Source organism: Heloderma suspectum, chromosome 3 (genome assembly GCF_057233095.1).
Source record: "Heloderma suspectum isolate Gila_16-S chromosome 3, 16-S_ref, whole genome shotgun sequence".
NCBI lineage: Eukaryota > Metazoa > Chordata > Lepidosauria > Squamata > Helodermatidae > Heloderma > Heloderma suspectum.
The window spans coordinates 226,930,229-226,954,484 of NC_139460.1; the positions used below are offsets into that span (position 1 = coordinate 226,930,229).

Genomic DNA, 24,256 nt, shown 5'->3' on the forward strand with positions numbered 1-24,256 from the left:
GCAGTTAACTTAGTTGATTTGCTCAATGTTGTTTGTGCTTCTGAATTATCTTTATCAAGGGAAAAGGCTGGTTTGAAGAAAGTGGGGAAATAATGTCATTACCTTCTCCAATCAAAGAATCAAGTCAATGTAGAGTGTATTTTCCTGTTAAAATTGACACACAGTTAAAGACAACATACAGGAAGGTTTGTTTGTTTCCATTTTATAACCCCTCACAAGATTGGGATATTTTGTTGGGAGATGCTTAATGTATCTTGCCTAAACATCCTATATAGGTACATGGAGGTTGATTGTCTATTTTAGATGGAATCATTAGTCCAGCTCTTCATAACCTATCTGTCGATAGGTGTGTGTGTGTGCACTTGTGCACCCTGCCACCACCACACACACACACACACACTCTCTTTCCTCTGGTCAAACAGGTTTTGCAGGGTTTTGTACCATTTTGTACCCATTTACCAGGGCTAAAAATATGCATACTAGGAGCAGCAATTCTGAAAATCCTATCGCACCAGTTCAAAATTACTTATTTTAAGGGAAAGGTTTGTTGTTTTTTAAACACAGGCAGTGCAACCTGAACTAGAAAACTGCATCATAACTAAGTCAGGAGATCAGAGTGAAATTTATCAACTAGATCTTAACATATCAAGTATCGTCTTCAGCCATCATTCTCTTTTCAATTGTGAACATGTGTTGGCCACCAGGTTGCTTGATCTTTATGAATGCTTTCAGAAAAGACAACAGCAAAATGTTACTCACTTGCTATCTGAAAAAGTAAGAAAATGTTTTTATGTTACATTACAGTTCTAGATAGAAAGTAGGAAGTTTCAATGGCATAATGTTTGCAGGACTTGAGAATGTCACAGCTTGAAGACCAGGGAATGTTGCTAGGCTATAGAAAAGCTGACCTGCACATAATTTGTCCCAGTAATAATTTCATAGTTTATGCTGCTCATGCTAATCCTGGGTCTTGCTTTTATTAGTGCTCTGTTTCTACATTATTTAGCAGTATAGTTAGTAGTACCTTTTAAAATGGTATTGACTTTAGAATTATGACTCTTTTAACAAAAAGTAATTTGTTTATCTCTAGTCTCCATATGTAAACAAGGCTTTAATTTAAAAAACATACAACCGATTGTGAATGCATCCCAACAATTAACTAATCTTCAGTAGACACCTCCTCTCATGTTCTTTGCCTTCATTATCATCTTGCATAACCAGTACCACTGATAAAGCAATCAGAGAAGTTGCACTGACAGACATTCCTTTGGCAAACAATAGGCAGTATCCTATGGTGTCATTCCATTAATGTAAGTGCTAGCATAAGGGACCTCTAGAGGAACGCCAGTAGCATTAGCTTGTGCAATGGGATTCCCTGGAAACCCATTGCACAAGCTAATACCATTAGCGTTGCACTGGTGGTCTGTTACGCTAGTGCAATGTAATCTGTGTTAGCAGAATGACACTCTAGGATATTGCCCAATATAGGCATTGTGTCTATGTGCACAGCTATACTATCTATCCCCCCAAAAAACCCCAGAGTACAGCCATGTGTTAAGTTGAGGAAGTAGAAGCATACATGAACAGTTTACATGCAAGGTTGTGAAGGATGATGGAAAAAGAGGGAAGTGGGAAGACAGTGTGATAGAGGGAGGATAACATTTATTGGGAAAAGGGCCAGGGCAGAGAAAGCAAGAATGACACAAATTATGGGTTGTATCCAGTGTTAGTCTAACTTAAGTCCCATTCATTTCAATGGGTCTACTGTAAGTAGGACTAACACTGCAAAAAACATATGCATTGGAAAATAGAAATTCCTCTCCAAGGGGAACTTATTGACTATATGCATGTTGCTATTGTTCATTTAACATTTCTGGGACTATTCCGCAAAAGTAATCATTTGTTTGGCTGTGTCAGGAGCGCCCTGGCGTCCTCTTTCAGTAGACTCCAATAGCCAACTCAAGACACAGAAGAAAGGATTCTTTTCAAGGCTTTAATCCTTTTACAACTTAATGACTCTTTCAGATGCTAATCATCAGCGACTAAGCAAGGAACAGCAGAGTGGCCTATGCTCCGAGTAGGCAGTTGATCCCCGTTTGAAGGAGAGTCACTTGAAGACCCTGAACTTATGGGCTAGGGAGAGATCCTCCCTCTTTCTCTTGGGTCCATGGGAGGCGGCCGTTGCTTGCGCGCCAAACGGGCGTTACGCCTCCTATCCACGCCCTCCATCGCTCGGCGCTCCCTACGTCTGCGTCAAGCGTCTAGCAAGCTCCCGTCCCGTACTTTCTCACTTCCAGAGTCACTATCTATCTCAGGAATGCCGGCAGGAGGAATCTCTGCCAGCTGCTGTGCCTGTGAGGGATGAGCTGGCTCCTCTCCCACAGATTGCTGATCCTCCTCAGAATCAGAACTGCTCTGGGGTTCTATCGGCTCAGTTTCCATCCTGGCAGGCTGCCAGACTTCATCTCCTATTGTACTTCCAGAACATAACATAAAAAGAGTCCTGCTAGATCAAACCAGAAGTCCATCTACTGCAACATTTTGCTGCTAACAGTGGTTAGCCATATCTTCTAAAACCAAATCAGGTAGTGGCTATCACCACATCTTGTGGCAATGAACTACATAAGTTGGTTGTACAGTCAGGGCCAGAAATATTGGAACAAGGATAACTGTTTTGGCAGTTGGCCTCTGTACATCACCACATTGAAGTTAAAAGGAAACACACCCAGATGGGAGCGAAGTCAGGACTTTCAGCTATAATTCAAGGGGTTTGACAAAAGTGGGGCACTAACCATTCAGGAAGGACAGCCAGTGGTATACACACCCGTCATTGGTGGCTCATAAGTAATGGAACAAACCAACATCATTTCAAACTTAAGCATCACCTTTAATACCTGGATGAAAATCCTTTGCAGTCAATGACTGCCTGAAGTCTGGAACCCAAGGACATGCCCAAATGCTGAGTTTCCTCCCTCGAGATGCTTTGCCAGGCCTTTACTGCAGCTGCCTTCAGCTGCTGCTTGTTTGTGGGTCTTTCTGCCTTCAGTCTGGTCTTCAGTAAGTGAAAAGCATGCTCTGTTGGGTTGAGATCAGGTGACTGACTTGGCCACTGAAGAACATCCCACTTCTTTGCCTTCAGAAACTTTTGGGTAGCTTTTGCTGTATGTTTTGGGTCATTATCCATCTGCAATATGAAGCGGCGTCCTCTCAGTTTGGCAGCATTCGGCTGAAGCTGAGCAGAAAGTATAGCCCTGTACACTTCAGAATTCATCCTGCTGCTTTTATCAGCAGTCAGGTCATCAATAAACACCAGTGACCCAGTTCCATTGGCAGCCATACATGCCCATGCCATAACACTGCCTCCACCATGTTTGACAGATGACGTGGTACGCTTTGGATCATGAGCTGTTCCTTTCCTTCTCCATACTTTTCTCTTCCCATCATTCTGGTACAAGTTAATCTTGGTTTCAGTAGTCCAAAGAATCTTATTCCAGAACTGGGCGGGCTTTTTAGGTGTTTGCTGGCAAAGGCTAATCTGGCCTGTCTGTTCTTGAGTGTTACCAGTGGTTTGCACCTTGTTGTGCAGCCTCTGTATTTACATTCATAAAGCCGTCTCTTGACTGTAGATGTTGACAATGACATGCCTACCTGCTCAAGAGCGTTCTTGACCTGACTAGATGTTGTGAAAGGTCCTCTTCACCATGAGCAGAATTCTGTGGTCATTCCCTTTAGTTGTCTTCCGTGGTCTTCCAGGCCTTTTGCTGTAGCTGAGCTTGCCAGTTAATTCTTTCTTTTTCAGGATGTTCCAAACTGTTGTGTTGGCCATTCCCACTGTTTTTGCTATCTCTCTGATGGGTTTATTGTGTTTCCTCCGCCTAATGATGGCCTCCTTCACTCACATGGACACCTCTTTGGACCTCATGTGGGGAGTTCCAATGAACAGCTACCAAATGCAAATGTCACACTCAGAACCACCTCCAGGCCTTTTATCTGCTTGATTGGTCATGGGGCACCTAGGAAACAGGCCACACCTGGCCATGCAGCTGCTTGTCAGCCATTCGTTCCATTACTTATGAGCCACCAACAATGGGTGTGGTGTATGCCACTGGCTGTCCTTCCTGAATGGTTAGTGCTCCACCTTTGTCAAACCCCTTGAATTACAGCTGAAAGTCCTGACTTCGCTGTCATCTGGGTGTGCTTCCTTTCAACTTCAATGTGGTGGTGTACAGAGGCCAACTGCCAAAACAGTTATCCTTGTTCCAGTATTTCTGGCCCTGACTGTATGTTGTGCGAAGGAGTCTGTCTGTCTTGAAAAAACATGATTTCTGTACAGAATGCTTTTTATTTGGCATTTTTACATGAAGGCTGCTGGCACTTTTCCACTTTAAAATAATAATTTTTTACAAATGCCATCTGGAGTTATTAATGCTAATTTGCTAATGAACGTTTAATAGATTCTAAATAATGTATTTCTATTACAGCTCAAAGCATTAATAAGTGCCACAAAACTAGCAGAAAGTAATTTAAAAAGAAGTCAGCTGAGCAGAAACACTTTAAAGGATTACAGATCACAAATAAGGTATCTCTTTCTTTGGGCTTGGGAGATGAGAGAATGCAATCAAATCTTCTGCATGTATGTTGTGTTTTTGGCAATGCTAATTCAATTTTTGTTAGCATATTTCTGTTAAATCTGTATGAGAGACCCTGTTTAGTCAGACAGGGCAAAGTGCCTTCCTAGAAAATAGCAGGTAATTGATATCATTTCCTCTGATACTGAACTTGGATGATCCCATGCCTATTAGTTTGTGAGCAAACCATCCAAAAATACAACAGTGGTTTATGCATACTCGAGTGATTCTCCAGCTGTGCAGAAGTATATTATTTTGTAAATTAAATGAACAACATTTTTCAAAAACCACACAACCCCAAACAGCTTGATGAATGTCCTGTGTCACAAATTTCTTGGGCCCCTCTTCTCTTAAGCACTCACACACACACACACAAAATGAGAGGCTTCAGTCTCACGCCTTTAATTCATTATTCACAGGTTCACTACAGATGCAAATCCTCGAAGACTCTCTGGCTACAAAGGAATGCCTCCAGGGGATTCAAATGGGATCACTGAAAGTTGCTAGCAGTTTGAAAGGGAGGCTATCTGGCTAGGCTAACTTAGGGAGGGAGGTCCCGCCCCTCAGGTGATGCTTCCCTGCGTAGCCTCTCACGCATTGCTAACCGGTTTGAACGCCTGAGCTCCGCCACTGACGTTTCCTTCTTAGCTCTGTCCCGCTGCTTTGCATCTCTTAGGTCACAGTCCTCAAGCCCCTCCTCCTCCTGCTCGCTGCTTCTCACAGAGGGGGGCAAGGAGGAAGCTTCATGCCCGGCCATCTGGGAGTTGGTAACCTGAGAAGCACACCTACCCATATCTGAACCGGCTTGAGAAAATTGGCTCCCCCAGTTCTGGCTGCTCCTGTTCTGAATCTGAGCTGCTAATCTCCCTGCGCTCAGAATCAATCCTGACATCCTGTGCTCATTGAGCTTCCAGGATCCATGTAATATTGAGGGTGTTAACAAAAAGGAAGGGAGGGTGTGGAGAGTTCCAGACAGCTTCTAGTATTGGGTACGTCTGTGTGGGTATACATTGTGTGGTTAAAAAAACCCTCCTCCCTGTGTAATATGTGGAGGTGTCCCTTTTCCCTTTGCTATTCTAAAGAAACCTTCACCCTTTTCTCTAAAAAATAAAGTGCTCGAGGGAGTGAGGAAAGGAGTAGTCCAATGTGCTTGGGTGTGCTTTGGAAGGTAGAAAGAAAAAGGAGACTTACACTTCTGGTCCCAACAGCTATATCATGAGCCCAGTAGTTATGGCAGGGAGGTTAGAGTGCATTTCAGAGGTTTTACCAGGGAACAGGGAGCCTGCAAGGAAGACTAGGGACTTGAGCCTATCCACTTAGGTTGTGTGTGACTGACAAGCAGGCAAAAAAAAGTGAAGAGGTGCTAAAGATATTATTTCTCCAGTGTGACCCCTAAAACTGGTCACTTCCGTGTGACCCACTTCCCTTCCCTAACCTGTCACTCCATTTCTTGTTTCGGATTCCCTTCCCTTCTTCTTTTCTCCTCTTTGCTCTGTTATTTAGTCTGCCACTTTCTTCCCCTCCTCCTCTACCTTTGTCTCTTCTGTGTCCCTTTTCTTCACTCACCTCTCTGTCCATCTCTCTCTTCCCTTCCTGTTTCAGCCTTCCCTTCTCCACCTCTTCCCATTTGCTTCCTTGTTCTCCCTGCACACATAGCCAAGAACCAGCACACTCAGTTAAAATGTGGCTTATGCTGTGAGTGGGCAACTTTGCAGACCAGCTTCCTCACCTCCAGGTTCACTCCTTCCCCTTCCCCCCATTTTCTGCATGAGCATGCACACACAGTTTTTCCCGTTCTGTTTTTTTTTAACCCCCTTATTTTTATTATTTACTTGTCTATTCCTTGGGGATCCCCTAAGCATTCAGAGACCCAGTTCTTGGTACCATTTTGGCTTCTTAAGTATCAGCACCCCTGAACACTGGAAATAAAAATAATGATTGGATCTTAGTAAACTGGGGTAGCTGATAGTTCCTAGTGCTACCAATCAAAAAGCATTGTGCAGCTATTCTGTCTTTTTCTCTTTATTGGAATTTTGTGGTAAGATGGAAGAAGCAGTAGGAAAAATGAGAGGGTTACAAATGGAAGTCAGTGCCATCTGGACCCCCTATAAAATTATGTGAATAAGATAAGTTCCACAACAAAAGTCTCATCTGGAAACATCCTGAGACAGGACAGCCAACCTGGATCCCTGGTCATAGGTTAATGCATCAGTTTTCAAACTTTGGTGAATTACCTCTGTTAATTTTGCTTGTTTGGGGCAAACTGCTATATTTCCCTGGATACTGGCTGCCAAGATGGAGGATACTCGAAAGGCTTCTGATTTAAACATACTTCCTTCTGCACCCTATACAGCTGTACTACATGCACAGGTTGAAGGGAAAGCAGAAGTGTTGCAAAGTAGAAAGTTGCATATGTTCTTTGTCACTGAGACACTGACAATTATGAGACTACAACTTGGACTGGCCCATAGTGTTATCTTAATCCTAAATGGTCTGTAAAGCTGCACCAAAATGCATAAGGAGTTGAATTTTAATTCAGCATTATCACTTGAAGAAGGTTCTTCGGCATTTTCCTCTCCCAGTTGTTTTCATTATGGTTTTGTACAACTTCTGAAATGAAGCTGCAAGCAGATTCAGAATAACTTGTTTAACTATCTAGGTCTTTCCCATTTTAAGCAGTGTAATCACAATGGTCTTGTCATTAAAGGGTCAAACCAGATTTGGCACTGGAGATCTGTATATGCTGTATTTAAAAAAGAAAAGAAAAGCAGTCATGGGGGTAGGGGAAACTTCGATTAGGACTTCAGCAGTGATGAGGGCAGTTTACTGTTTTCATTATTCGAATTGCTGCCTTCCATGCTGCTACTTCATTTGCAGAGGGAATCTTACAGCTACTTGTATGGAAGTTGGAATCTGCAAGTTTCCCCCCACAGAGCAAATAGCAGCTTAGGGTGGGAGCAATTTGGATCAGGAAAACAGTGAGGCAGAGGAGGTTTAACACAGCTCCCTGTGATTGCTATTAGGATTTTTAAAAAACTATAGGATATCCTGACTGCAGAACTCCTGTGTGATGTCTGCTTTGGTCCTAAAATTTCAACAGCTGTTCCCTGATATTAAGACAGGAGAACAGTGACCCTATTTCTGGCTAGAAGAAAATTCAGAATATTGGTAATAATGCATCTTGAAGGACTATGGCAGGATGGTGGAGTAGATGGGAGTGAGCCGGGGTCTCTGTAGTTGCTTTCTATGTGTGTTTCATTTCATTTTAGCAGAAATAGGTTGAAAGGCTGGAAGGTATAACACATGCCATTTTAATTTTGTGATCAGCTGATTTTCTTTGCTTTGTATATTCTAAAAAGAAATACTAGAATGTTACGTGATGCAGAACACCAAAGGGATAATTCTTTAATACAAAGTATGCTAAAAGTATGGAAACAGATAAAGTCGGTACGGAGACACCAAGGATTTATCAGTACCACTGTAAAGCTGCAATTTCAAAGGTAAGTGGATAAGACAATCATAATACTAGTTCTTTTCATTTTTTATAGGAATTGTTATTCACTGGCACCTGTGGCACAAATCTGAACATATTATAGAAAACATAATAAACTGAAATAACTGAGTCCCAGTACTGGGAAAAAGGCGGGATATAAATAAATATTATAATATAATATAATATAATATAATATAATATAATATAAAACTGGGATTTACTGGGATTTAAAATATACTAAACAGTGCTGAAATGATTAAAAAGGAACAGATGAAAAGCTTAGATTACAGAGATTTATAAAACTAAGATAATTGGACTGTTAGAGAAGATCATAAGAACTACCTTTGCTGCATCAGACTAAGGAAATATTTAACTGAGTACTTGTTCCCAACAGAAGCATGCCTGGAAAGCTCACAAGTAAAGTAAGATAGAAATAGCCCTCTTGCTTTTTGACCCTGGTATATGGCAAGTGCTTTTGAATATTAAGTATAATATAACAAGTATATTGCTTTTGAATATTAAGTTGTGGTTATGGTTTAGTCTATACAGAGCTGGATTCAAGTTGGTTTGTTTCAAACAAACCATAGTTAATGTTAACCACAGGCTGTTGGTTTGGATGAAATGCTGTTGTTCAGTCGTGTCCGACTCTTCGTGACCCCATGGACCATAGCACGCCAGGCCTTCCTGTCTTGCGCTCTCTCCCAGAGTGTGCTCAAGTCCATATTCATTGCATCGGTGATGCTATCTAGCCATCTCATCCTCTGCCTTCCCCTTCTCCTTTTGCCTTCAATCTTTCCCAGCATCAGGGTCTTTTCCAGTGACTTTTCTTTTCACATTAGGTGGCCAAAATATTTGAGCTTCAGCATCTGTCCTTCCAATGAACACTCAGGGTTGATTTCCTTTAGGATTGACTGATTGGACCTCCTTGCAGTCCAGGGGACTCGGAAGAGTCTTCTCCAGCACCACAGTTCGAAAGCATCGATTCTTCGGTGCTCAGCCTTCCTTATAGTCCAGCTCTCACAGCTGGATGAAATAGGCAATTGCAATTAAGCAAAAGTTTCCAAACACCTCCTCCCGGCCACCCAGTAGAGGGAGGGGGAAGCATAGCTCATTCGGGTTTGTTTATGTCCTGCTAAGCTACAGATTAGTATGATGTACAAATGCAGCCATAGAGCACTGAGATTTTGAGGTTCTGTAAGCTACCACCATCAGGGGATGCAGGGGTGACTATATCTGGAGATCTGCTTTGGGACAGTGCATTTTGCTATTCAACCTGTATATTTGTAAATAAACTCAAATATTACAAAATGTCATAAGCCTATAATAACCTCCTTCCAAAGGATATCCGACTTGGGTAAGCATTGCAGCTCTGGATCTTCTCATAGCTTTGGAAGTTGGGCTGAGCGTAACAGTATGTTAATCATTCCCTTACATTTATGCTTGTCTATGACAATGATACAGTTTTTTAAAATAAATATTTTGTATTGCACAATTGCATTAAACTGTTTCTCAGGATCATATTTTGCCTCAGGCTCATACTACATACTTGTGCAGCTCTTCCCCTCAATGGGAAGGCTTAGCGGTTGTGATTTTTAAATGCAAAATAAGCACTGAGGGCTTCAATTGACTGCAGGAAGAACAGTGGGTTGGAGGAGCAGTGAAAGTGTTAAGGAGCTCCTCTGCCTCTCCCCTGTCACTCTTACCACTCTTAATTACATCCTCTTTGCATTAAAATAAAGCAGGGCTGGGAGGAAATTATACAATGGAAAGTTATGTGAAGTTTGGGCTCAACTGTAGAGGTTTTATTGTTTCCTTTCCATCTTTCAACAAGGTTGACAAATAACTCTGAAATGGATGAATATGAAGCCAAAATATCAGAAGATGATGAAAAAGTGGTAAGACAAGAATGGAAAGCAAAAGTTTCAGGAGCTGGAAGAAACAGAATGTTCATATGTTGAAATTAATTGGTCCTGGATGTGTCTTTAGTTATGACTGATAGTTCAATGTTGTTTTTAGTTATATGTTGTTTGTGTATATTGTCTGTGTGCTTTTATGTGCTTTTTTGTAAATGGCTTTTAAACTTTTTTATATTGCATTTAACGTTTTAACTTCTGTAAACTGCCCAGAGAGCTTCGGCTGTGGGGCAGTATAGAAATGCAATACATACATACAGTTTCAAAATAGTAAATGGTTGTGCCGTAGTAAAATGAATGAGACCAGTACTGCTTTGTTTTTGTTTGTATACAATTACTGTCTGATAGATACTTATAGAAATCTAGATGACTTGATGAATATTGTAGATCCAGGGTAAATTTAGAATGAGAGAGTGCCTATAAACATCTATAAACAGTGTTTAAAAAAAGAACTAATATGAGCGCAGACGTGGCTTGTTTGAAAAGATATTGGGTAACGTGAAAATACTAATGTATTGATTTCTAGGGGTGCTTGGATTCAACTCGTGTCAACCAGACCTCAACAGACCTTGGAGAGAGAAATGAACCTCGTTTCATACCACATCTTACCTTCTTAACTGAAATAACTGCAACTAATATGTGCCCTCTGTGAGTTGCTGGTTTTCTTTTTTAGTATTGCAAAGCATTTGTTTTTACAATGCATTTCTTTATTAAGTAGGATTATTTTTAAAATGTTAATAGAATAACACCCCTTAATGTCTAGGCCAGCCTTCCCCGACCTGGTGCCCATGCTCAGTGGTCACGGATGATGGGAATTGCAGTTCAAAACATCTGGAGGGCACCAGTTTGTGGGAGGCTTATCTAGGCAAAAAACAATCTTTCAGAAAAAAAATTGGTTTTTGATATGAGAAGGCTATGCATCTTATATTTCTATTCACATTTATTGAGTTCTATAATACTTGAGTTCTGTGATATGCCATTAAAACAAATTTCAAATTACAGGGCAAAACTGAGCATTTTTACTCCAAAGATTATGGAACTTTGTGAGGACATTAAAGACCTGCTGTCCTGAAATGACAGAAATGTGCACTCCTACTGCTGCTATATACAATTAATTATTTGCATGACTTACAGAATTTAAATGATTTGATTCACATTATTTAATCCACAGTATTTGACATATTCAGACTTCTTTGACTTTGAAGGTGTGGAAGTAAAGCACACCTTGTTCATTTGATGATCTTATCTGAGTTTGAATGTGCACCTTTGCAGCCCGGTTGGTCAGAGTACAGTATGACTACTGGGGGGAAAAAAACACACTCAGGATTTTAACTGAAACCAGTCAATCAATTTATTGATACACTGTGCCTAAAAGTAATATTTTCTTCTTACAAAAGATAAGTTTATGATCTTGTAACTATAATAACATTAATACTTGGAAAATATTATAAATGGTCAGAGAATGGCAAAGAAAGAAAGAAAGAAAGCAACAAAACAATATAAATAGTTTAGGAAAAGCAAACAATGTTACTGATATATCATTGACAAAGCAATTTAAATGGTAATCCTAGGCCTAAAGCTCTTTCCAGCCCATAGGTTTCCTAGCTATTTTAGTCTATTCCTCTATAATAGGCAAAATTCATGCCTACCAATCTAGTGCAGTGGGTCACAGATCCTCTCATCTTCATCAGAGCTGGAAGGAAGGAAAGAAGGAAACCAAGAGAGTGGGAAAAGAGAGGAGGAATGGGGGATAAAGGAATACAGAGAAGTGGAATGTGGTGAAGTGTGTAGCCTCCTCCCCTCTCACAAAAGTGATAATGGAGCCCTTTTTTATTGATTAGAGATGGGATCATATAATATTTCAAGATTTTCATCTATTTGAGAATCAAGCATGTGTCCATATGAGTGGACATGTAGATTATTCCACTTCACAGAGCCCATAATTCTAAGGGAGAAGTTGCCAGTACTTCTTTCATTGTGGGGCAGTTTGAACAATCGAACAGCCCACCATTTCTTAGTTAAGCCATGGTGGGCTGCAGTGCATGCAGACGGACATTTTGAATATTCAGCGCCTGGCCACAGCTTGTCACGTCATGCAAACTTAGGCAGCAAGGGATGTGCAAGGTTAAACAACTCTCATATAATCTAACAACAGACCATGGGCTATGCAAGGGTTGTTTAACCCTCACACAACCCCTGGCACCTGAATTCACACAACACAACAAGCTGCGGCCAGGCACTGAATGTGCAAATCCTGCCCAACATGCACCAGCACACAATGCAGCCCACCAAAGCTTAAGCCACAGTTGGCTGTTTTGATAGTGCAAACTGGGTCTCTTTTCATTGCTTTGTAGTCACATCCCCCATCAACATCTTCCAATGCAGCCCAAATATTTAATCATCTGCAGCGATGCCTGTTCTTGCTCCTTTGGCATCTTAGTAAGTACGAAGTTTTCTTTGTCCTTATCAGTCCAGATGTGAAGGTCACATATTGGTGGTCACTATGGGCTTCTCTGCATTAAGCTAAGATCCTGCAACTTTACCGTGGCTTCTGCTTCTGGATTCCTTGCGGGATTATAGTCAGTGGCTTTCCACATGGTTTTTTCCTTTTTTTCTTTCTGGGCAAGTCCTATATATTTCATTATAAAGCCACTAGATGCCACAATATTGCTGCGATAAAGTGCCATTTCATCAATACATCATAGATTTACCATGGTCCATAGCGGAAGGAGGGAAAATGCCAGACTTTTTGCATCATGAAAAGAAATGCGATAAATGCTGCAAAGAGTGGGAGGTGCCCTGAAGGATGATGTGTATAGGACCTACGAACTTCCATGACTGGCCAGTCATGAGGGCATGATAAATGCCTCATGTAGAAACAGCCTAAGATTCAGAAAAATTGCCAAGCAGCTTACACAGAGCTAAATCTTTCTGTAGTTGTCATCCATCTAGAGCCCTTAATGACTAATGTAGGTAGAATATATCTCATTCTATAGCAGAAAGAAGCACAGATTTATGAGAAATGTGACTTCGAACAGTTCTTTGGAGGGGTGTGGTCCTGCCTCCCAGTAAGAGAAAAATATTTTGGCTGTAGATATATTTCAGCATGTGATTCTGCAAAATTTAAACAAAATCAGTTACTATGATTGCATCCCTTGTTTGTAGCTTTGACATGGAATGTACTGTAAGCATTCAACATATTTAATTTAGTACATTTTAAACATTATTTTGCTTAATTTCTGAGACCAAATTTAGCAAATGTGTAAACACATGCCTCATTTCTCTGCAGAAAGATTTGTTGTATGGTTGTAAAGGTTAATCATATATTTCCTTTGATCTGTTTTGTCTGTATTCCTGTATTTTTAGAGATGAACAGAAGAGAAGAGAAGACATTAAACTAGAGAAGTACTTTATTAAAATATATTATAACAATAAATTAGTGTCCTCTACTCCAGAAGCTCTTCTTCACCAGGATTTTAAAGTAATATTTCAGCAATGTTTTAGAATCCAAGTATTAAACTGGCCTGAATCTCTTCGAGTAGAGGTATGATTATTAAGAAGATGTGAATAGCTCAGTAGTGTAACATAACTGGGAATCCTATTCTCTTTACACAGTGTTAACTTTGATGGAAATTGGTTTCTGCTGCAATAATATCCCTGTTTTTTTTTATGAAGAGTTTCCTTTTATGCTTGTGGTCGCTTCATGTATTTCGAAATTAGTATGTAGGCCACATGTGTCAACGTATGATGTGCCCCATAATGTGTAAAAGGGTGACATCCCTTTTTCATGTTGTATATACCATCTGTACATACCATGAGGAGCTAGGGCCAGTTATGGCTTCCATTCAGGAATTCCATTCATTACTGCATGTACAAGCAGTAAAAAAGAAACATACACACTGCTTCTGTAATGTATGTTATAAGAATATTGTCAGGAGCACCCTAGCTGCCTCTTACAGTCCCCTCCAGTAGCCAACTCAGGACACAGATGACGAGGATTCTTTCCAAGGCTTTATTCCGTTATTACTTTATGACTCTTACAGATACTAATCACTAGTGACTAATCAAGGAACTGCACTGGGGATAGATAGTAGAGTAGCCTAAGCTCCAAGTAAGGCAGTTAGTCCCTGTTTGAAGGAGAACCGCGGGCAGCAAGGAAAACCAGTCATCTTGCTGGTAATTGACATAACAGCGCAAATATTGCTCCAGAGTCGCATTGGTGTGCTTGGTCTGACCGTCCGTCTGTGGATGGTGGGTGGAGGAAAAACGGAGCATCACATGGAGAAGCCCAAGTAGCTCCCTCCAGAAATGGGCAGTGAATTGGGCCCCCCATCCGAAAAGGAGACCCTTGGGCCATCCGTGGAGCCAGAAAACATGCGCCAAAAAAAGCTCCGCCCTCTCCCTGGCTGTGGGCAACCCAGAGCATGGGAAGAAATGGGCCATCTTAGAAAACAAATCCACCACCACCAGAATAGTGGTCTTACCATGTGAGCGAGGCAAGTCAGTGATGAAGTCAAGGGAGAGCAGTTTCCAAGGTCCTGAGGGGGTAGGCAGGGGGTGAAGCAAGCCTGTGGGCTTGCCTGAGGGGCCTTCGCCCACTGGCAGGTTGGGCAGGAGGCGACATAGGTCTTGACGTCCTGACACACATGAGGCCAACAAAAATCCCGCATCACTCCGTGCAGGGTCTTGGCGAAGCCAAAATGCCCAGCGGTGGGGGAGTCATGGCACTGATGGAGGACCTTCTCGCGGAGGGGTCTAGACGGCATATAGACCCGGCTGGAATGGTAAAGCAGGCCACCTCACAAAGAGAAGGGGGTAGAGTGGGGAGGGGCAGAGGCTAGCCCCAATTCCTCCACTTTTGTGCAGACAAAAGCATCCTGAGCCTGTTCAGAGTGAAGGAGCACCTCCCAAGAGCGAGGCACCACAGCTTCTTCCAGGCTCTGAGGGGGAAGAATCGGGGGGGGGGGGATTCCCCTCACCCCCTGGCTGGAGGTCAGGCTTACGAGAAAGAGCATCTGCTTGTAGGTTGTCAGAGGCTTTCACATGGCAAATCTTAAAGTGGAACCGGGGGGAAAAAAGCGACTACCTAATCTGCCGCTGGTTTAAGGCACGGGCTGTCTGAAGATGTTGCAGGTTGCAATGGTCAGTTCTAACTTCGACTGGGTGCTGTGCCCCCTCCAGAAGATGATGCCAGGTCTCCAAAGCAGACTTGATGGCCAACAGTTCCTTCTCCTAGATGGTATAATTCCTCTCAGACATGTTCAGCTTCCTGGAGTGGTAGGCGCAGGGTTGCAACCCGCCGCCCGCCTGATCTGGCTGAAAAAGCACTGCCCCCACGGCAAAGTCAGAGGCATCAGTTTGCACTACAAACGGCTTCCTCGGGTCGGGATGTACCAGGATCGGCTCAGAACTAAAAAGCTTCTTAAGTTCCTCGAAAGCCCGTTGGGCAGATACCGTCCAATGAAAAGGAGATTTCCTGCTCTTAAGGAGGCCTGTGAGAGGAGATGTCAGCCGAGCAAAGCTGGGCAGGAACTTTCTGTAAAAATTTGCAAAACCCAGAAAATGTTGCAAGTCCTTCTTGGTGGATGGAGCCTGCCAGGAGAGGACAGCCTGGACCTTTGCAGGATCCATCCTGGTACCGTCAGCTGAGATAATGTAGCTGAGATAGTCCAAAGAGGTTAGGTCAAATGCACATTTCTCCAGCTTGGCATAAAGATGGTGCTCGTGGAGGCGCTGGAGGACAGCAGACACATGGTGCTGGTGGGCGTGGGGGTCCTCAGAAAATATAAGTAAATCATTGAGATAAACAATGAGGAAAGTGTCCAAATAGTCCCGGAAGATGGCATTTATAAAACACGAAAATGTGTGTGGGGGGTGCAGGCGAGCCCAAACGGCATCACTAGGTATTCATACTCTCCGTACCGGGTGCCGAAACAGGTCTTCCACTCATCCCCTTCCTGGATGCGAATCAGATTGTAGGTGCCACGCAGGTCCAACTTTGTGAAAATCTTGGCTCACCCCAGGTGTTCCAGCATCTCCGGTATGAGGGGGAGGGGATACTTGCTGGAGATAGAGACCGAATTAAATGCTCTGAAATCATGCACCGGGTGGAGTTCTGATTTTTTGCACACAAAGGTTTGTGTCCAAAAACTCCCACAGAGCTCGAAGTTCCAGCTCCAACATTGAATACAGCCGGCCGCCCCGGGAATGAGGTAAATGGAACAGTCAAAAGGGCGGTGACGGGGGAGCTGGTCGGCCTCCATCTTGTCAAAAACATCCCGAAAAGCTCTCTGGGAGGATCACGGTAGCTGAAGAACTGCCAGAAGAAGACAAGGGGGAGGAAAGGGTTAACATCTGGGCTGGGACTGGCGCCTCGGTTGGGAGGCAGTGCTCCCAGCAGTAGGGAGACAAGAACTCCACTTGCTGAAGCCCCCAAGAAATCTGAGGATTATGCTTAGAGAGCCAGGAAACACCCAGCAGGATTAGGTATTGGGGAACCTTGGCCAAGTGAAACTGAATCTGCTCAACATGGGACTGGGCGCGCAGAGTGAGCGGAGCTGTAATCTGGGTCACCGCCCTCGAAAGAGGACGCCCCTCGATGGTCTCCACTGCCAAGGCGGCAGGAAGAGGCAGGGTAGGAACCTTGTGGAGGTGAGTGAACGTTTCATCCATGAAACTGGTCGTAGCCCCAGAGTCCACTAAAGCTAGGGCCTCCACCCAACTCCACTGGGAGGAGCGGAGGTGAACATGCAATAGCAGATGGGAGGGTGGGTGGGGGTTGTAGAAGGCACCCACCTGGTGGGGAACTGACCCCCACACTGGAAACGCCCAACAGGCTTGGGGGGCAGCCTAGTCAGGCCTAGGGGTGAGGAGGAGGAAGGAGAGGAGGAGGAGGCTGTGGGGCTGGCACGGCAGGTTTTGGCGAAATGTCTCAGCTTTCCGCAACAAAAGCATCGACGCTCTGCGCGCTGCCAATCTAGTTCCTCCGGTGACAGAGGGGCTCGGGTAGCTCCTAGCTGCATTGGGGTCTCCTCCACCCCCACCGCAGGGGCAGGGGGTGGGGGAGGGGGCAGGAAATGGGGAATGGGAGGAGGGAAATCTCAGCCCCCAGCGCCCCGCCGGGTCTGCCGGCTCCCCTCCAGCCGACTATCTATCTGGAGGCAGGTCTGGATGAGGTCCTCCAAAGTAGGCGGGCTAGGCGTGCGTGCCAACTCATCCAAGATCTCGTCATTCAAACCGTCCAAAAATTGAGCAACCAGCACAGCATCATTCCACTGTAAATCCTGCATCAGTAAGCGAAAAGTTGTCGCGTAGCTGGAAACTGTGTCCTTGCTCTGCCTGAGGTGGCGAATCTCCCGAGAAGCCGTCTGCATGCGCAGGGGGGAGGGATGTACGAAAATTCCGCCATGGATCTCGGGGAGGCCGAATGCCAGCACATTCAGCCCCCCGAAATCGGTGGCGGAACGGCCCACCCCCCCCGCCACCTCCCTGGGACGAGACTTACCTTGGGCGGATCTTCCTGGCGGCGGCGGCTCCGGCGGCAGTTCAGCGGCGGCAGCGGTGACTGCGGCGGCTGGTCTTCCGACCGGCTGCTACCACCGCCATTTCCAGTTTAAAAAACAAAACAAAAAAACGTGATAGGCTACGTAAAGATTTACGTAGCCTATCACGGCTAGGTTTTAAAAAAAAACCATGATAGGCTACATAAATGTTTACATAGCCTATCACGGCTGACTTAAAAAAATATTTGCGTTCCTTATTTTGGTACGTCTTAGTCTACGTAAACATTTACGTAGACTAAGACGGCGAAAATAAGGGGAATGCAAATAGCGTAGATGCAACGCTATTTGCGTTCCCCTTATTTTCGCCGTCTTAGTCTACGTAAATGTTTACGTAGACTAAGACGTGCCAAAATAAGGAACGCAAATGGCGGCGGCCATGGCCGCCGCCATTTGCGTACGCGCGTTTTTGTTTTAAGTCAGCCTTAACTCCCCCCCAGCGAGGATTCCAGGGGGAAGGACGGAACACCTCCCCCCCAACCATAAACATAATCCACGAAAGGTAAGTACCTTTCGTACATCCCTAGCAGGGGGTCACTGAAAAATCTGGCCATCGCTGTCATGAAACCTTGATAGTCCCCGAGCAGGGAGTCATTTGCGAGACTAAGTCCCAAAGCCCATTTAGAGGCCATGCCTGAAAGTAGGTTATTGATGAAGCCCAGACGACCCTGTTCTGTCAGGAAATCCTCAGGTCGAAGGTGCATGTACAGCTCCGATTGGGCACGGAAAATCTGAAAAAGTCCTTTCTCCTCAGAAAACTTCTCTGGCAGAGCCACTGGGCCCTTGCAGTGGGGGGGAATCGGGGGTGGTGGGGGTTGAGCTGCAGCTTGCAGAGCCTGTACGGCAGTCGTCAATTGAGCCCCTTGATCACGAAGAGCCTGGTTCTCTTGCGCAAGAGCTTGCACCACCGCACCCATGGCACCCTCCAGAAGCAGTAGGAGCAGAGAAAAAAAAAAAGAGGAACGGGGACCAAGCTGTCAGGAGTGCCCTAGCTGCCTCTTACAGTCTCCTCCAATAGCCAACTCAGGACACACGACGAGGATTCTTTCCAAGGCTTTATTCTTTTATTACTTTATGACACTTACAGATAATAATCGCTAGCGACTAAGCAAGGAACTGCACTGGGGATGGATAGCAGAGTAGCCTAAGCTCCAGGTAAGGCAGTTGGTCCCCGTTTGAAGGAGAACTGCAGGAAGACTCTGAACTTATGGGCTATGGAGAGATCCTCTTTCCCGTGGGTCATCGGGACGCGACCGTTGTTTTAGTGCCAAACGAGTGGAGCACCTCCTTTCGGCGCCCTCCATCTGTCGTCGCTCCCTGTTTCTGCGCCGAGCATCCAACAAGCCCCCCTCCAGCGCTCTCTCACTGCCAAGGTCACTATCTCTCCCAGGAATGCTGGCAGGAGGAATCTCTGCCAGCTCCTGTGCTTGTGAGAGATGAGCGAGCTCCTCTCCCACGGATTGCTGTTCCTCCTCAGAATCAGAACTGCTCTGGGGCTCTATGGGCTCAGTTTCCACCCTGACAAATATTTATAAAATTCTATCAGTAGTCCCTTTAACAAACCATTGTGCTGTATTAATGGGTACTTGTTTATAGAAAACCATTTTGCACTAGGTACAGGTTTTTATAATAACTTTAGATGTTTTTATATATAATCTCCTGGTTTCTTTGCATATTTATTCTTCTCTTGTTTTGGTGCGCTAATTTGAAGCAGCTTCTTCTGACACAGTTTGATCTTCCTCTTTCCCTCCAATGTATGATTTATTTAATTTTAGGTTTTTGAATCCAGCAAAAAAACAACTTTGGCCAAAGTGTACTTGCCTCTTCCCAATAACTTCATATTGAAAAGCAAAGATGTTTTGGATGAGGTAGAGTTTAGCTGTGAACAGCAAGTTAAACCTTCAAATGGGGCAGTGGGAAGCAGTAAGTTAATCATTCTATTTTAACTGCATAAGCAAGGTGATGATTTCTGTCTTCAGGGTCATTCAGAGCAATATGTTACAAACATAGTCACCTTGGTAGATGACCAATACTGGGAAGTGGTCATAAGAAAGGTGTCCCTGTTGATTCTGCTGGACCTCTCAGTAGCTTTTGAATGGGTCGTGGAAGTGCTGCCTTGAGTGCCATTTTCTTAGTAGAAAGGCAAGATGCAAATCAAATAAAGAAGTGCTGTTTTGCAGTAGTTTCTTTTATTCCTAGAGGGTTGCTACTAAGAGGTGATGCTGGAGGACTGCTGCTCATTTCCATGGCCTTTGCTTGTGGGGTTCTGCAGGATCCTTTCAGTCATGCTGATCGACTTCTGTATAGGGATTTGAGGAGCAGTATCATCAGTATGATGAGAGACTGTCTCACCTTTCCATCTCATTTTGGAGATGGTATGGAAGTCCTCAGTCATTGAGATCAGTGATGACTGGATGAGGGCTAACAAAAATGAGCTAGAGAAAAGAAGTACTGCTTGTTGGAGGAAGAAGTCCAGTTGGTGGCTGATCCAGGAATAGATGTACTGCCTGTTCTGGATAGGGTTCTATTCTTCCATAGGGATCAGGTTAATAGCTTGGAGTTACTCATTTACCCAGCATGTTTCCAGGAGGGGATCTTCACAACAATGGAATGAGAAGCACATTGGAGTATTACCCAGATTTTCATGGAAACGGCTTTGGTCCATCAGGGACACACGAAGCCAAGTATAGCGTACCTTTAAAATATGGTTTTCAGGGTTCACACAGCACTTGAAAGGAACATACTTCTGGGTGGGGTGGGGGGAGTAGAAATGAACGTCATCAAACTGGCAGGGGCTGCTCAACCAATGAGAGAGGATTGTTTCCGGCCCCTGTCCAGGCTCTCTCCTGCTACTACATTATTATGAATGGAGAGCAACTAATTTTCCCCATGTGTGCAGATTTCCATGAAGAAGCCAAAATCCCTGATTCTGGAGTGAAGCATCTGAAGGCTCCCCCCGAAAGCCCCCCCCACCCCAATTTTGCCCCATTCCAGCAATCTGCCACAGAGTTATTGCTTCCACCCCATTTCCCCCCATGTGCACACTTTTGTCTTGAGAAGCCAAAATCCCTGATTCTTGAGTGCAGTATCTGAAGACTCCCCCTGAGAATAGCTCAGCCCCCCAATTTTGCCCTATTCCAGCACTCTGCCCTGGAATTATTGCTTCCAACCCTCCCCGCTTTCTCTTTCTCCCTGCTCTCAGTGAGATGCTCCCATAAACCTGAAAGATCATTACTGCAATAAAGTGGAGAAGGGACTTTATATAACAACAGAGAAACAACTTTACATCAGAGAAACTACAGAACATCAAAGAAGCACAACATCACAATAGCAATTTAAGAGAGCATCGGAGAAATGAAAGAGTGCTTTAGGGCGAGTTACTGAAGTTAGCCTTTAACCCTTTCACTGCAGGAAAGTGAGATGTATTTCTTACTTCTGAGTAAACATGCACAGAAAAGGAGGCTGTGTTAAAGATTAAAAGCAGGCTAGCTAAGGTGAATGAATGTCCCCAGTACTGCGATAATGTGAGGGGTCGCTGCTGCATGCCTGGGGATTTTTTCAATGGGAAAAACTTCCATTGGGGAAACAAAAGGAAGTGAGTCATCCCACCCCCTTGACCACGTCACTGCCAGGTCACAGAGGCACACCCAGGATTTAATGCAGGGTGTGGGGTGGGGGGAATGGCTGTGGTAAAACCACCAGAGAGCTGCTTTTAGTAAAAAAAAAAAAAAAGAATAAAAGGAGTTTCAGAAAACGCAGGTTTTCAAGAGGGAAGTGGCTGGTTGGCAGCGGATTGCTTCGCACTAAATTTCTCGTGAAGACAGCCCCCAGGATAACCATGTAGTGGTTATTTCTGGAAGTGCTTCTTATCAGGTTAGGCTAGTGCCTGCTGTAGTTTTCCGGGAGAAGGCAGTTCTTGCTATGCCTTCATTACATTTAGATTAGATTACTGCAGCATGTTTTATGTGAGGCTGCCTCTGAAAAGTGTCCAGAAATTTGAATTTGTTTAAAATCAACAACTAGAGTGCTGGAGGGAGCCTGGGTTTTGTTTTGCTTTGATACTATAACACCAATATTGTACCAACTACTTTGTCTCCCTTATTGCACAATTTAGAATCAGACTAAAGAGAATACGGAAGACCCACAGATCAGTTAGATATGAGCTCACTAATATTCCTAATGAATATGCAGTGGAGGTGAAGAATAGATTTAAGGGACTAGATTTAGTAGATAGGGTCCCGGAAGAACTATGGACAGAAGTTCGCAACATTGTTCAGGAGGCGGCAACAAAAAACGTCCCAAAGAAAAAGAAAACCAAGAAGGCAAGATGGCTGTCTGCTGAGACACTGGAAGCAGCCCAAGAAAGAAGGAAAGCAAAAGCCAACAGTGATAGGGGGAGATATGCCCAATTATATGCAAAATTCCAGAGGTTAGCCAGAAGAGATAAGGAATTATTTTTAAACAAGCAATGCACGGAAGTGGAAGAAGATAATAGAATAGGAAGGACAAGAGACCTCTTCCAGAAAATTAGAAACATCAGAGGTAAATTCCAGGCAAAAATGGGTATGATCAAAAACAAAGATGGCAAGGACCTAACAGAAGCAGAAGAGATCAAGAAAAGGTGGCAAGAATATACGGAAGATCTGTATAGGAAGGATAATAATATCGGGGATAGATTTGACAGTGTGGTCAGTGAGCTAGAGCCAGACATTCTGAAGAGTGAGGATGGGCCTTAAGAAGCATTGCTAATAGTAAGGCAGCAGGAGATGACAGTATCCCAGCTGAACTGTTTAAAATCTTGCAAGATGATGCTGTCAGGGTGATGCATGCCATATGCCAGCAAATTTGGAAAACACAAGAATGGCCAACAGATTGGAAAAAATCAACTTATATCCCCATACCAAAAAAGGGAAGCACCAAAGAATGTTCAGACTATCAAACAGTGGCACTTATTTCACATGCCAGTAAGGTAATGCTCAAGATCTTGCAAAGTAGACTCCAGCAATTCATGGAACGAGAATTGCCAGATGTACAAGCTGGGTTTAGAAAAGGCAGAGGAACTAGAGAACAAATTGCCAATATCCACTGGATAATGGAGAAAGCCAGGGAGTTACAGAAAAACATCTATTTCTGTTTTATTGACTATTCTAAAGCCTTTGACTGTGTGGATCATAACAAATTGTGGCAAGTTTTTGGTGGTATGGGGATACCAAGTCATCTTGTCTGCCTCCTGAGGAATCTGTATAACGACCAAGTAGCAACGGTAAGAACAGACCACGGAACAACAGACTCGTTTAAGATTGGGAAAGGGGTACGGCAGGGTTGTATACTCTCACCCTACCTATTCAACCTGTATGCAGAACACATCGTGACGTGCTGGGCTTGATGAAGCCAAGGCTGGAGTTAAAATCGCTGGAAGAAACATTAACAGTCTCAGATATGTAGATGATACCACTTTGATGGCTGAAAGTGAGGAGGAGCTGAGGAACCTTCTGACGAAAGTGAAGGAAGAAAGTGCAAAAGCTGGGTTGCAGTTCAACCTCAAAAAAACCAAGATTATGGCAACCAGCTTGATTGAGAACTGGCAAATAGAAGGAGAAAACGTTGAGGCAGTGACAGACTTTGTCTTTCTAGGCGCAAATATTATTGCAGACACTGACTGCAACCAGGAAATCAGAAGACGTTTACTTTTTGGGAGGAGAGCAATGACAAATCTTGATAAAATAGTGAAGAGCAGAGACATCACACTGACAACAAAGGTCCGCATAGTTCAAGCAGTGGTATTCCCCGTAGTAACCTATGGCTACGAGAGCTGGACCATAAGGAAGGCTGAACAAAGGAAGATAGATACTTTTGAACTGTGGTGCTGGAGGCAAATTCTGAGAGTGCCTTGGACTGCAAGAAGATCAAACCAGTCCATACTCCAGGAAAAAAGCCAGACTGCTCACTTGAGGAAATGATACTAAAGGCAAAACTGAAGTACTTTGGCCACATAATGAGAAGACAGGATACCCTGGAGAAGATGCTGATGCTAGGGAAAGTGGAAGGCAAAAGGAAGAGGGGCTGACCAAGGGCAAGATGGATGGATGATAATCTGGAGGTGACGGACTCGACCCTGGGGGAGCTGGGAGTGGCGACGGCCAACAGGAAGCTCTGGCATGGGCTGGTCCATGAAGTCACGAAGAGTCGGAAGCGACTGACCGAACAAACAACAACAACAACTTTGTCTCCCAATTAGTTTCTGGGATCAATTCAAAGTGCAGGTTTGCCTCAGTTGGAGAGGAGTTTGCTCCATGTCCTCCTTTCACAGAGCATTGATCTGTAGTTTCCAAGTTCTAGTCCTGAGAGTTCCTGGTATTCATAAAGCTTCCTAGTGGATTAAAAACAAAATAGTGCAGAGCATTACAAATGGCCTATCCTCCAGCTTTGCCACCCTGGTCACTGGCAAAGATTTGTGGGGGTTGTTTTGACAATGTTTTCAGCAGAGAAATTTTAATAAGTTAATGGAGTGAATGCCTGCCAGGAGTAATGGCAGCAGCATTTTTTTCCTTAAACCTAATTTTGCTGCTGCTGCTGCTGAAGCAAGCAGTGACAGTAGCAGGTCTTCTATCTGTGGCCACTTCCTGGTGGGTGCTGTGTTTTCCCCCACAATGCTCCCCTAGG

The 24,256-nt window shown here is 44.0% G+C and overlaps 1 protein-coding gene across 1 annotated transcript in view; it reads left to right on the forward strand.

Moving 5' to 3' along the window:
* CC2D2B (coiled-coil and C2 domain containing 2B) overlaps nt 1–24,256 on the forward strand; it is a 115,324-nt gene that overhangs the window by 25,603 nt on the left and 65,465 nt on the right. Inside the window, exons 11-18 of the mRNA XM_084845902.1 lie at nt 60–185; nt 565–774; nt 4,482–4,579; nt 7,988–8,128; nt 9,953–10,016; nt 10,561–10,682; nt 13,401–13,578; nt 19,369–19,516. Of these exons, the coding sequence (XP_084702028.1) occupies nt 60–185; nt 565–774; nt 4,482–4,579; nt 7,988–8,128; nt 9,953–10,016; nt 10,561–10,682; nt 13,401–13,578; nt 19,369–19,516 (1,087 nt within the window). The remainder of the gene's footprint in view (nt 1–59; nt 186–564; nt 775–4,481; nt 4,580–7,987; nt 8,129–9,952; nt 10,017–10,560; nt 10,683–13,400; nt 13,579–19,368; nt 19,517–24,256) is intronic.